The sequence below is a fragment of the Sapajus apella genome, unplaced genomic scaffold (genome assembly GCF_009761245.1).
Source record: "Sapajus apella isolate SASKATOON/1434 unplaced genomic scaffold, GSC_monkey_1.0 scaffold48, whole genome shotgun sequence".
Lineage (NCBI taxonomy): Eukaryota > Metazoa > Chordata > Mammalia > Primates > Cebidae > Sapajus > Sapajus apella.
The window spans coordinates 16595039-16608480 of record NW_022436988.1 but is presented as its reverse complement, the minus strand read 5'-3'; the positions used below and the strand labels follow the sequence as shown (position 1 = coordinate 16608480).

Genomic DNA, 13442 nt, shown 5'->3' with positions numbered 1-13442 from the left:
GTATTTCCCCCCAACAGACCCCAGTGTGTAGTGCTCCCCTCCCTGTGTCCATGTGTTCTCATTGTTCAACAACCGCCTATGAGTGAGAACATGCGGTGTTTGATCTTCTGCTCTTGTGTCAGTTTGCTGAGAATGATAGTTTCCAGGTTCATCCATGTCCCTACAAAGGACACAAACTCATCGTTTTTGATGGCTGCATAATATTCCATGGTGTATATGTGCCACATTTTCCCTGTCCAGTCTATCATCAATGGGCATTTGGGTTGGTTCCAGGTCTTTGCTATTGTAAACAGTGCTGCAGTGAACATTCGTGTGCACGTGTCCTTACAGTAGAATGCTTTATAATCCTTTGGATATATACCCAGTAACGGGATTGCTGGGTCAAATGGAATTTCTGTTTCTAGGTCCTTGAGGAATCACCACACTGTCTTCCACAATGGTTGAACTAATTTACACTCCCACCAACAGTGTAAAAGTGTTCCTATTTCTCCACATCCTCTCCAGCACCTGTTGTCTCTAGATTTTTTAATGATCGTCATTCTAACTGGCGTGAGATGGTATCTCAGTGTAGTTTTGATTTGCATTTCTCTGTTGACCAGTGATGATGAGCATTTTTTCATGTGTTTGTTGGCCTCATGTATGTTTTCTTTTGTAAAGTATCTGTTCATATCCTTTGCCCACTTTTGATTGGGCTTGTTTGTTTTTTTCTTGTAAATCTGTTTTAGCTCTTTGCAAATTCTGGATATCAGCCCTTTGTCAGATGGGTAAACTGCAAAAATTTTTTCCCATTCTGTTGGTTGCCGATTCACTCTAATGACTGTTTCTTTTGCCGTGCACACGCTGTGGAGTTTGATTAGGTCCCATTTGTCTATTTTGGCTTTTGTTGCCAATGCTTTCGGTGTTTTGGTCATGAAGTCCTTGCCTACGCCTATGTCCCGAATGGTTTTGCCTAGATTTTCTTCTAGGGTTTTTATGGTGTTAGGTCTTATGTTTAAGTCTTTAATCCATCTAGAGTTAATTTTAGTGTAAGGTGTCAGGAAGGGGTCCAGTTTCTGCTTTCTGCACATGGCTAGCCAGTTTTCCCAACACCATTTATTAAACAGGGAATCCTTTCCCCATTGCTTGTTTTTGTCAGGTTTGTCAAAGATCTGATGGTTGAGGATATGTTGTGTTGCCTCCGAGGCCTCTGTTCTGTTGCATTTGTCTATATCTCTGTTTTGGTACCAGTACCATGCTGTTTTGATTACTGTAGGCTTGTAGTATAGTTTGAAGTCTGGTAGTGTGATGCCTCCCGCTTTGTTCTTTTTGCTTAGAATTGACTTGGCTATGCGGGCTGTCTTTTGGTTCCATATGAAGTTTAAGGTGTGTTCTTTTTCCAGTTCTGTGAAGAAGGTCATTGGTAGCTTGATGAGGATAGCGTTGAATCTGTAAATTACTTTGGGCAGTATGGCCATTTTCATGATATTGATTCTTCCTAACCATGAACATGGAATGTTTCTCCATCTGTTTGTGTCCTCTGTTATTTCATTGAGCAGTGGCTTGTAGTTCTCCTTGAGGAGGTCCTTTACATACCTTGCCAGTTGTATTCCTAGGTATTTTATTCTCTTTGTGGCAATTGTGAATGGCAGTTCATTCTTGATTTGGCTCTCTTTAAGTCTGTTGTTGGTGTATAGGAATGCTTGTGATTTTTGCACATTGATTTTGTATCCTGAGACTTTGCTGAAGTTGCTCATCAGTTTCAGGAGATTTTGGGCTGAGACGATGGGGTCTTCTAGATATACAATCATGTCGTCTGCAAATAGAGACAGTTTGACTTCTTCCTTTCCTATTTGAATACCCTTTATTTCTTTTTCTTGCCTGATTGCTCTGCTAGAACTTCTAGTACTCTACTGAATAGGAGTGGTGAGAGAGGGCATCCTTGTCTAGTGCCAGATTTCAAAGGGAATGCTTCCAGTTTTTGCCCATTCAGTGTGATACTGGCTGTTGGTTTGTCGTAAATAGCTTTTATTATTTTGAGATACGTTCCGTCAATACCTAGCTTATTGAGGGTTTTTAGCATAAAGCGCTGTTGAATCTTTTTTTTTTTTTTTTTTTTTTGTAAAATCTGTTGTCAGTTAAGGGCTATACGAAAACAGTCTGAAGGTTGGCTTTGGCCGTTGGGCTGTGCTCTAGTGTATCTGACTAGACCATTTTGCTTGTCTGTTCAATCAATACCAGTCATCAGAGCAAACCCAAGTCACCATTAGCATCATGAAGAATGTTTTGTTGTGGTTTGAGACCCAATTTAAAGTTAGGAGACAGTGGTATGCCTATATAAACTCATCTCTCTAAATGACTTGGATGTGTATTGACAGTAGTAAGTGTGTTCTGAACACACTGAAGTTTGCCTCGTTGTGACATTGTGGTCAGATCTGCCACACAATTAGTAGGATATTTCCAAGGGCCATAGAATGTTTTAGTTTTCTGTGGACTTTGACAATTTAAGCAGAATATTTCTTTCTTTCTTTTTTTTTTCTTGAAATGGAGTTTCATCACTCTTGTTGCCCAGGCTGGAATGCAATGGTGCAATCTTGGCTCACTACAACCTCCGCCTCCCAGGTTCAAGTGATTCTACTGCCTCAGCCTTCTGACTAACTGGGATTACAGGCGGGTGCCACCACACCCAGCTAAGTTTGTATTTTTAGTAGAGACATGGTTTCACTATGTTGGCCAGGCTGTTCTCAAACACCTGACCTCAGGTGATCCACCCACCTCGGCCTCTCAAAGTGCTAGGATTACAGGCGTGTGCTACCGCACCTGGCCAAAGCAGAATATTTCTTATCACAAAAGCAGTATCAAGGAGCTTCATACTGGTTTCTTAAATTTTGATGATAAGGGTTGCAGGAGACTGAGGCAGGATAATCACTTGAATCCATGAATTTGAGGCTGCAGTGAGCTGTGATCGTACCACTGCACTCCAGCCTGGGCTACAGAGCAAGATCCCAGCAGACTATGCCTTTGACTTGGTTATTTTAGCATTTCTTCCTAGAAAGTAGATTGAAAATGGCTCCCAAGATTAGAAAATGGCTCTGAGGACAAAATGTCTCTCTCATCTACCCTGTCCCCAACACACAAGCACCCTCCATTGCAATTACGATAATCAATTGGTAGTTTCCCCAAAACTCTATTCTCTTATTCTCATATCCTGTTTCCTTTAACCAAATAATTACCTTTTTTTTTAAACGGAGTTTCACTCTTGTCACCCAGGCTGGAGTGCAATGGCCCCATCTCGGCTCACTGCAACCTCTGCCTCCTGGGTTCAAGTGATTCTCCTGGTTCACTTCCCAAGTAGCTGGATTATAGGAGCCCACCACCACACCTGGCCAACAGGGCCATGAGGAACTAACAGGCTCTGTGATGGGTGAATGAAGGTTGGAAAGTAGATTGAAAAATGGCTCACAAGATTAAAATACATTTTAGTTTGAGAGGCTGGATTTAATAATCTAGTTTTTTTTTTTTTTTTAATTGAGATGGAACCTTGCTCTGTCACCCAGGTTGGAGTGCAGTGGCATGATCTTGGCTCACTGAAACCTCTGCCTCCTGGGTTTGAGTGATTCTCCTGTCTCAGCCTCCCAAGTAGCCGGGACTACAGTCGCCTGCCACCACGCTCGGCTAATTTTTTGTATTTTTAGTAGAGACGGGGTTTCACCGTGTTAGCCAGGATGGTCTCGATTTCCTGACCTTGTGATCTGCTTGCCTCGGCCTCCCAAAGTGCTAGGATTATAGGCGTGAGCCACTGCGCCTGGCCCTCCTTTTTTTTCCTCTTAAGGGATGATTTTTTTCAAAGCAGTACAGAAAGTACCGTTTTTTTTTTAGGTTGTTTTAGTGTAAGATGTGTGTAGGTGGCAAAGATAATACTATATTTCATTTCGGTTAAGTTTTAGAAAATGCTTTTCTTTTGAGATTTGTTTTACTTCTTTTATCCTCAGTCACATGTTGATGTGCGTTCAGTAATGATTCTGCTTTGAAGTGAAATCTGTTTGATTTTAAGAGATACGTTTTCAAAAGAAATGTACTTTAGCTGTAGCTATTATGTCCATCAAACTGTCCCTGCCTCATCAGGTCATTGTGGCTGGCTTCTCAGTGCTAACAGTTGTCATGAAAGACCTAGTGTGGGGTGCACATTTTATCATTAGGATGGTTGCTGTTTCAGTTCTGTTGCTCTGCTTCAGTAAACTCAGGGATTGTTTTATTGCGTTGATTTTTATTGTTCATATAGTTAGAAATCACATGAAATGAAAATTACTATATAGATTTGAAATTTTTAAAAAGTTACACTCGAGATAAATTGTTGCTAAGGTTGATAGAACCATATTTCTCATTAGCATAGAAGTCTCTTTTTAAGTCTATTGAATATTCAGTTGGCTATAATTCTGCCATTCCCTAAAAGGTTAGGAATTATGTAAACTTTAAGGTTGCTTTTATTTTATTATTTCTTTTGAGTTGGAGTCTTGCTCTCTTGCCCAGGCTGGAGTGCAATCGTATTGATCTCAGCTCACTACAGCTTCTGTCTCCTGGGTTCAGGCGATTTTTCTGTCTCAGCCTCCCGAGTAGCTGGGACTGTAGGCATGTACCACCACGCCTGGAGAATTTCTGTATTTTTAGTAGAGACGGGGTTTTACCATATTGGCCAGGCTGGTCTCAAACTCCTGACCTCAAGTGATCCAAAGCCTCCCAAAGTACTGGGATTACAGGCTTGAGCCATCATGCCCAGCCTAAGGTTGATTTTAAAATGTGGCATACAACAATGGAAAGATGGTTTTTCTTCTTAGTAAGAAATATTTTTGTTAATTTTAGGATATATTTTCTAGTTTAGGTACTTCTGAGTTATTAAATTTCAAAAAGTTCATATTTTAATATCTAAGATAGGACTAACATAATTTTAGTTTTAGCCTGTTACTCTTTTATACAAATTAATTATTAGTGTCTATAACCTCTACTAGAAAGTCCATAATGTCTGCATCTTGAACATGTGATGAATTTTCTGTGGGAAAAGTCTTAGGACTTTATTTCTTAGCAATTCTAGTGCCTCTACCGCAAGAGATTGTTGTTGCAGGGCACAACTAAAGTCACAAAAAGATGCTCTTGTTGCTCTAAACTGTGAGATTAATTTCTGGTGCTTGCTAAATTGTGATCAAGTGTTTTGGGATGGCGATTCTCAAATAACATGAGTGAAATTTTGATATATGGCCTAAGACCCAGACACAGTGGCTCACACCTGTAATCTTAGCACTTTGGGAGGCCCTGGTGGGCAGGTCTTTTGAGCCCAGGAGTTTGAGACCAGTCTTAGCAACATGGTGAGACTCCATCTCTACAAAAAATACAAAGATTAGCTGGGCGTGATGGTGTGTGCCCATGATCCCAGCTACTTGGGAGGTTGAGGCGGGAGGATCGCTTGAGCTCAGGTCAAGGCTGCAGTGAGCCAAGATCATGCTACTGCACTCTAGCCTGAGTGACAGTGAGACCTTGTCTCAGAAACCCACAAAAAAACTATTAAAAAATGTATATGCCGCCGGGCGCGGTGGCTCACGCCTGTAATCCCAGCACTTTGGGAGGCCGAGGCGGGTGGATCACGAGGTCAAGAGATCGAGACCATCCTGGTCAACATGGTGAAACCCTGTCTCTACTAAAACTACAAAAAATTAGCTGGGCATGGTGGCGTGTGCCTGTAGTCCCAGCTACTCAGGAGGCTGAGGCAGGAGAATTGCCTGAACCCAGGAGGCGGAGGTTGCGGTGAGCCGAGATCACGCCATCGCACTCCAGCCTGGGTAACAAGAGTGAAACTCCGTCTCAAAAAAAAAAAAAAAAAAAAATGTATATGCCTTAAGATAGTTGAGCAGTATATTACAGGATTTCAAGAATATGTTAGGGAATAATATAAAGTGGCTGAAGTGGGAATATGGTGCTTGGAAAAAAAAATCAGATTATTAAAAAACATAAAATTAATCCAACGAACAAAATTTATTGAATATTGAAGGTGCTATGTTCTATGCTAGTCACTGCTGATTCTAAGGCAAGCAAAATATGTTTTCTTGTCCCCCAAAAGTTTGTAATCCAGTAGGAGAGACAGACCCATACATACAGGGGTATGATAAAACGTGATCAGCACTGCACTAGAGGAATGCACAAGGGCCCATGGGAGAGGCACTTTCCCACCTCAGTGGAGAGAAGGAGGGTAGTCAAGTCAAGGAGGGGCTCACATTTGCTTTCTAGAGCAGATGGAATGTAAGTTGAACTTTGAAAAACAGGTAAGATTTGTCAGGTTTAGAAGTGGGACAAGGCCAGGTGTGGTGGCTCACGCCTGTAATCCCAGCACTTTGGGAGGGCGAGGCAGGTGGATCATCCGAGGTTAGGAGTTCGAGACCAGCCTGGTCTCGAACATGGTGAAACCCCATCTCTACTAAAAAATATAAAAAATTAGCCAGATGTGGTGGTGGGCGCCTGTAATCTCAGTTACTCGGGAGGCTGAGGCAGGAGAATTGCTTGAACCCAAGAGGCGGAGGTTGCAGTGAGCTGAGATGGGGCCATTGCACTCCAGTCTGGGCAACAAAAGAGAAACTCTGTCTCAAAGAAAAAAAGAAGGGGAAGCAGCCAGTTGTTTATTATAGTTGCAATGGAGGGTGCTTGTGTGGTGGGGACAGGGTAGATGAGAGAGAAACTTTTTCATCAGAGCTATAGAAAGCTACTTATCAGATTTACATTTTACAGAGATCCTCTGATGGGGGTGTGGAAAACAGATTTGAGACAAGAAGTCATGTTAGAAGTTTATTATAGTAATCCAAGTTAAAAATGTTGAGATGCAGATGAATTAGGAAGGGGAGGAACTAACAGGGCATAGTGAGTCTATGGGTGAATGAAGGTTGGTGAGAGAGGCAGGGTCAAGGATGACTTGATTTTTGGCTTGGATACCTGCGTGGATGATAGTGCCATGCTCTTAAGTTGTTAATACATAATAATACATGGGAAGATTGGGTTGGGTCACATTGGGAGGTCAGATAGTCAGTTTTGCATATACTGAGTTTAAAGGACATATAAACAGAAGTGTCCATTTGATAGTTGGATTTACAGCGCTGAGCTGGGAGATCTGGGAAAGGGTGACCTAGCAAGAACATAGAGTAGAAGGAAGGCAGGTAGCGCTTATTGAGAGTAGTTGGTGCTTAGATGGGAGATGGAGAGCAGCTAGGAGAGGTAGGAAGAAAACTTGGAGAGTATTACCATATAGAAGTCCATGGAAGAGGGAGTTCAAAAGAAGAAGACATAGACTGTATAGTGAAAAAACAGTTAAGAAAACTACATCATCTTAGCAAAAAGAGGTGCTTTGTGAATCAAGAATTTCTTGCACTGTAAGTAATCTCTTCCCTCTGAGAAAGTTGCAATGACCCCTGAACTCTGCATATTATATGGTAGTAAAGGAAAGTAAAATTTTAACTTCATTTGAGAAAGCATGAGTAAAGGAAGAGTTACTTTTTTTTTTTTTTTTTTTTTTTTTTTTAAAAAGAGTCTCGTGTTCTCACCCAGGCTGGAGTGCAGTGGTGCTATCTCAGGTCACTGCAAACTCCATCTCCTGGGTTCAAGCAATTCTCCTGCCTCAGCCTCCTGAGTGGCACAGGCCAGGCCATCACGCCCAGGTAATTTTTGTGTTTTTAGTAAAGATGGGGTTTCACCATGTTGGTCAGGCTGGTCTCAAACTCCTGACCTCAAGTGATCTTCCTGCCTTGGCTTCTCAAGTGCTGGGATTACAGGTATGAGCCCCTGCACCTGGACTCCTGTTCTTTTTAAAAGCATATATTTTATTTAAAAAGCAAAAAGCAGGTGAACACAGATTCTATGTAAACTGAGGAGTATTTTGTTTCATTGTCATTTCAAGACTTAAATGATTCTGTGGAGCACATTCCATGGAGTACATTCCAAAGAGTCAAGCACAACTAGATAACATACTGTATTTCTTTAAATTACTGTCCTACTGTTGTTTGGATCTAGTGAAATATGCATAGAGAATGAGAGAAATATAATGTGATTTTTGGAAATGCGTATCACTTATAGACATTAAGCAAATTCTGCTGGAATTCATTTGCTTATCTTATAAAGCCACATTACTAAATATTAACTTCAATGTCTATTTACATATCTTTTTTTAGTCTTAAGTATTCTATTGTAAATATCTTTTAAAATTACTAATGAAGCTCATAAACTATTATTACAAGCATAAATAGCTATTCAGATGTGTTAGTTTATTACTTTTTATTTCTATAACTGTGCAGAAGTATTTTTATAATTTTGTAAGTTTTAAATACACAAATGGACATTTAAAATTTTAATGGAGAGTTTGAATTAGAGTATTTAGCTTTTTAATATTGAAAGCAATACACATATTTCCATTAAATAAATGTATAATGTTTTTAAAGGGTTTTATTTTTCCCTTAAGGATTTAAAAGACATTCTTGACATCATGTATACAAAAGAAGATCTGAAAATAAAACAATTCAGTAATATTACAAAATAGCATTTTCCATAAATGAATATATAGATTTTTAAACAATTTAACCTTTTCAGTCAAAATCTTAAAATTTTGCTACGGCTTAAATGTCCTCTCTGAAACTCACTTTGAAATTTAATTGCCATTGGGTTGTTTTAAGAGGTGGGACCATTAAGAGATTGTTCGGCCATGAAGTTCTGCTCTCATGGATGGATTAATGTTAGCATGAAAGTTGGGTCTGTTATTTTGAGAAGAGTGATGGCCTGCTCTTATTCTCTGGCTCTCACTTGCACTCTCTTGACCTCCTGGTTTCCACCACGGGGTGATGCTGCATGAGGGCCCTCACTAGATGCCAGCCCTGTGGTCTTGGATTTTCCATTCTCCAGAATTGTAAGAAATAAGTCTTCGTTGTTTATAAATTACCCAGTCTTGGGTATTTTGTTATAGCAACACAAAGTGGACTATGAAAATTGATACCAAGAAGTGGGGCTGTTGCTACAACAGGTAACTGAAAATGTGGAAGCAGCTTTGGAACTTGGTGATAAATAGAGGCTGGAAGAATTTGGAGGAGTAGGCTAGAAAAAGCTTAGACCGCTATCCATGGAACATTAAAGAACTTTCTAGTAAAGGCTTAGAAGAGAGCTGTAGGGAAAGTCTTAAACTTCTTAGAGATTCCTTAAATGATCATAATCAGAATGTTGTGATCAGAAATATGGATAGTAAAGGCCATTCTGGTGATGGCAGAGAACTTGGCTGAATTGTGCCCAGCCCTAGGGCTTTATGGAAGACAGAATTTAAAAGCAACAAACTAGGATGATTGGCAGAAGTATCTAAGCATTTAAGGCGCTATGTGGCTTCTTTTGGCTACTTACAATAAAATGAGAGAAGAGAGAAATTATTTAAAGATGGAATTTAGAATTAAAAGGGAAGCAAAATGTAAGGATTTGGAAAATTCTCAGCCTTGCCATGTAAAGAATAACAAAGTATGTTTGGGAGAGGATACTAAAGATGTGGCCAAGTGACCTTTGGATAGAAGGATACCAGATTCTATTCATTAAGACAATGGGAGAGTGACTCGTAAGGCATTTCCAACTTCTTCCAGGAGCTAGGACCCTGAGGGCAGGGTTTCCAGAGAGGTGTCCGTGAGACCTGCCCCTATGGGGCTGCAGCATTTGTTCTTAGGGCTGCCTTGGGACTCTGCTCCCTGCAGTGCAGTGCTCCTTGGCAGTGGTCCTCAGCTGTCCCAGCCATGTATGGCTCAAGTGGGCCCAGGTGCAGCTCGAGATGCTGCTCTGAAGGGTGCAGGGTTAAGCCTGGTGGTGGCTGCATGATGCAGAGTGCGTGAGCTGTGGAGCCATGGCAGACTCCGCATAGACTACAAAGGATGTACTGGACGGGCTGAGGGCTCATGCAGAGACTTGTTGCAGGGGTGGAGCCACTGTGCAGAGCCCCTACTACGACAGTGCCCAGTGGAACTCTGGGAGTGGGCTAGATCCTGAGACCCCAGAACTGAAGGGTCAGCATTATGCAGCTCCAGCCTGGGAAAGCTACGGATACAAGACTTTCAATCTGTGTGAGCTGCTGGGTAGACTGAGCCCAGAAAAGCCATAGAAGCAGGGCTGCCTGAGGCCTTGCGGGCCCAACTGCTATTTCAGTGTACCAGGATGGGGGACATGGAGGCAAATGAGGTTATTCTTCAGCGTTAAGCCTCAATGTTTTTTTCCCTTTTGGGTTTTGGACTTACTTGGGACCACTTGTTCCCTTATTCTTGCTTAGTTTTCCCTTTGGGAATGGGAATGTTTATCCTGTGCCTGTTCCACCATTGTATTTTGGAAGCATGTAACTTGTTAACTTGTTCACAGGCAGAACTGGAGAGGAATTTGAATCAGGACGAATTGTGCCTTGAGTTTTACCCATATCTGATTTAGTTGAGACTCTGGACTTGGACTTTTGAGTTTATCCTGGAAAAAGTTACAATTTTTAGGGGCTATTGGGATGGAATGAATGTAATGTGTAAGTGAGAAGGGCATGGCGTATGGAGGCTGTGGGCAGAATGCTGTGGTTTGAATGAATGCTGTGGTTTGAATGTCTCTTCCAAAACTAATGTTGAAACTTAATTGCCATTTGGAGAGTATTGAGAGGTGAGACTCTTAAGAGGTGATTAGGCCATGAGGACTCTACCCTTATGAGTGAATAATGTGATTGATTATCACAGGAGTTGCCTCCTTACCATGAGAGTGGGCTGTTAGAAGAGTGAATTCAGTCCTCTCTTGCCATTGCTTTTGCTCACACTCTTGTACCCTTCTGCCTTCCACCATGGGATGATGCTGCTTGAAGGCCTTCACCATATGCCAGCCCCTTGTGCTTAGACTTTCTAGTCTCCAGAACTGTAAGAAATAAATCTCTGTTTTTTATCAGGTACCCAGTCTCAGGTATTCTGTTCAGCAACGCAAAACAGACTAAGACAAACCTAAGAAAAAGGAGAAAATGTTGCCATCACTTCTTACCATATTGTCTTACCTCTTATAGCACCATTTCAGAACTGTTCATTAGTTTACATCTTTCTTTCACTTCATATTTCCTTTTTTTTTTTTTTTTTTTTTTTTGGAGTCAGAGTCTGACTCTGTTGCCCAGGCTTGGAGTGCAGTGGCACAATATTGGCTCACTGCAGCCTCTGCCTCCCATGTTCAAGCGATTCTCCTGCCTCAGCCTCCCTAGTAGCTGGGATTACAGGTGCCCGCCACCATGTCCGGCTAATTTTTGTATGTTTAGTAGTACGAGGTTTCACCATGTTGGCCAGGCTAGTCTCGAACTCCCAATCTCAGGTGATCCGCCCACCTCAGCCTCCCATAGTGCTGGGATTAGAGGCACGAGCCACCACATCCAGCTCCATATTTCTTGACTGTGTAAATTAATCTTGATTCTCAGTGCTGCCTTCACACACATACTCTTTCATACCCACGTGTACACATGGCAGTGTGAGGGGTATACCAACCGTTGTCTAATAAGATAGGCTTTAACTTTTCTTTCTATAATTCATGCGTGAGACCTGCCTCCACATAGCCATGAATGAAAATTTATTTTAAATGTTATTTATTAACATTATTGAAAGAGATATTTTATGGTTAGAATCTGTTGGTAAGTTCTACTTGGAAAGCAGTTGTTTTAAAGTCCATTGTGATTTTCAATGCAATGTGCTTCCTTCTGGTTCCAGGTGATTTTAAAGTCTTCTTTGTCCAAATGGTATGTTCAAACAGACTTTTATATTAATTGGTATATAATATTTCATGTTACTTACAAAAATAACATTTAGTTTCATGTTAAATACATCTTTTTGAATGTGCATATTCTTCAACACAACTTAGTATGTATCTTTATGTAACTTATATGGGAGTTTATTCACTTAAAAAAAAAGTTTTGTTGGCCAGGCACAGTAGCTCACATCTGCAATCCCAGCACTTCGGGAAGGCTGAGGTGGGTGGATCACCTGAGGTTACGAGCTTGAGACCATCCTGGCCAACATGTCAAAACCCCGTCTCTGCTGAAAATACAAAAATTAGCTGGGCATGGTGGTGTGCACCTGAAATCCCAGCTGCATGTGAGGCTGAGGCAGGAGAATTGCTTGAACCTGGGAGGCAAAGGTTGCAGTGAGCCAAGATTGTGCCACTGTACTGCAGCTTCGGTGATAGAGTGAGACCCATCTCAAAGATAAAAAATAAAAAAGTTTTGTTGTTTCCAGCTTGTTTCTTTTTTCTCACCATCTCCAGTAATGGCTGTAAGCAATTCAGCTTGTATTAAAGGCAAAAAGATACAGTTTTTAGCTCAATGAAGTGGAATTGATGTAATGCTTTAATTTTTGGTATGTTTATATGATTTACTTTCTTTCACTCTTCTAGTTTTTACATATTTTTGATGTAAAATATTCAAACTAGTTTTCTACTTCTGATTTAGGTTCAACCTTAAAGTGCAGTTGCAGATTCTAGCAAGCTTCATGCTCACTGGCGTTTCTGGAGGTGCAAAGTATGCTCAGAATGGACAACTTTTTGGTCGCTTTAAGCTTACCGAAACACTTTCTGAAGATACTTTGGCTGGACGACTGGTGATGACCAAAGTCAATGCTGTTTATTTACTACCAGTCCCTAAACAGAAGTTAGTTCAGACCCAGGGAACCAAAGAAAAGGTTTATGAAGCTACTATTGAAGAAAAAACAAAGGAGTATATATTTTTAAGGCTATCTAGGGAATGCTGTGAAGAACTTAATCTTCGGCCTGACTGTGACACACAGGTATGTTTGAAGGTTGCAGTTTAACCATCGTGGTCTGTAACCTCATCGTCAGCTCATAGTCTTCCTCGGGTTTTGTTTTTCTTCTGCCATAAACAAAAGCAAAGCTGACTTTTGAAGTGGGTTGAAAATTGGACTGATAGTAACTCCCAGAGAAAAGTGATTCTTTTAAATTTAAGTAACGTTTAAACTGTTCCAGTGTTATACAAGGATGAGCTTTCTGATTAGAGTTTTAAATCAGCAATAGAAGAAAAGATGAAACTAAGCTACATCCTGGGACATCTCTCATCTGCAGTTGTATCTGTTCCTATTCTCTATATCTTTGTGAATTTTTAGGTGAATTATGTCTTCAGTCTGCCATATTTAACTGGAAGACAAATATTTTTTCCTTATAAACATAAAACTTAGAGAATATTATTTATTTATCGTAAATTGGTAGCATGCCATAGGGCTAATCATCTCTCATGACTAAATACTTCACATGTTCTGATTTTTTGCAAATGTATTTTCATGGGAATGGTAGAGTTAGGTAGCCTTTATCTAGAGATTAGGTAACTTATAAATATGTCAGTTTCTTAATATGTAAAATGATGTTAATAATAGTATATATATATCTCTCATTGATACTGTTAAATGAGATAATCC

General features: G+C 40.6%; 1 protein-coding gene across 11 annotated transcripts in view; it reads left to right on the top strand.

Annotated features, from left to right (window-relative positions):
* HELZ (helicase with zinc finger) overlaps positions 1 to 13442 on the top strand; it is a 184086-nt gene that overhangs the window by 73757 nt on the left and 96887 nt on the right. For all 11 annotated transcript variants that reach the window (XR_004257816.1, XM_032241947.1, XM_032241945.1 and 8 more), the window contains one exon: positions 12467 to 12800. Coding sequence is in view for 10 of the 11 variants with exons in the window: in XM_032241947.1 (XP_032097838.1) it covers positions 12467 to 12800 (334 nt within the window). In the remaining variant the exon portion in view is untranslated. The remainder of the gene's footprint in view (positions 1 to 12466; positions 12801 to 13442) is intronic.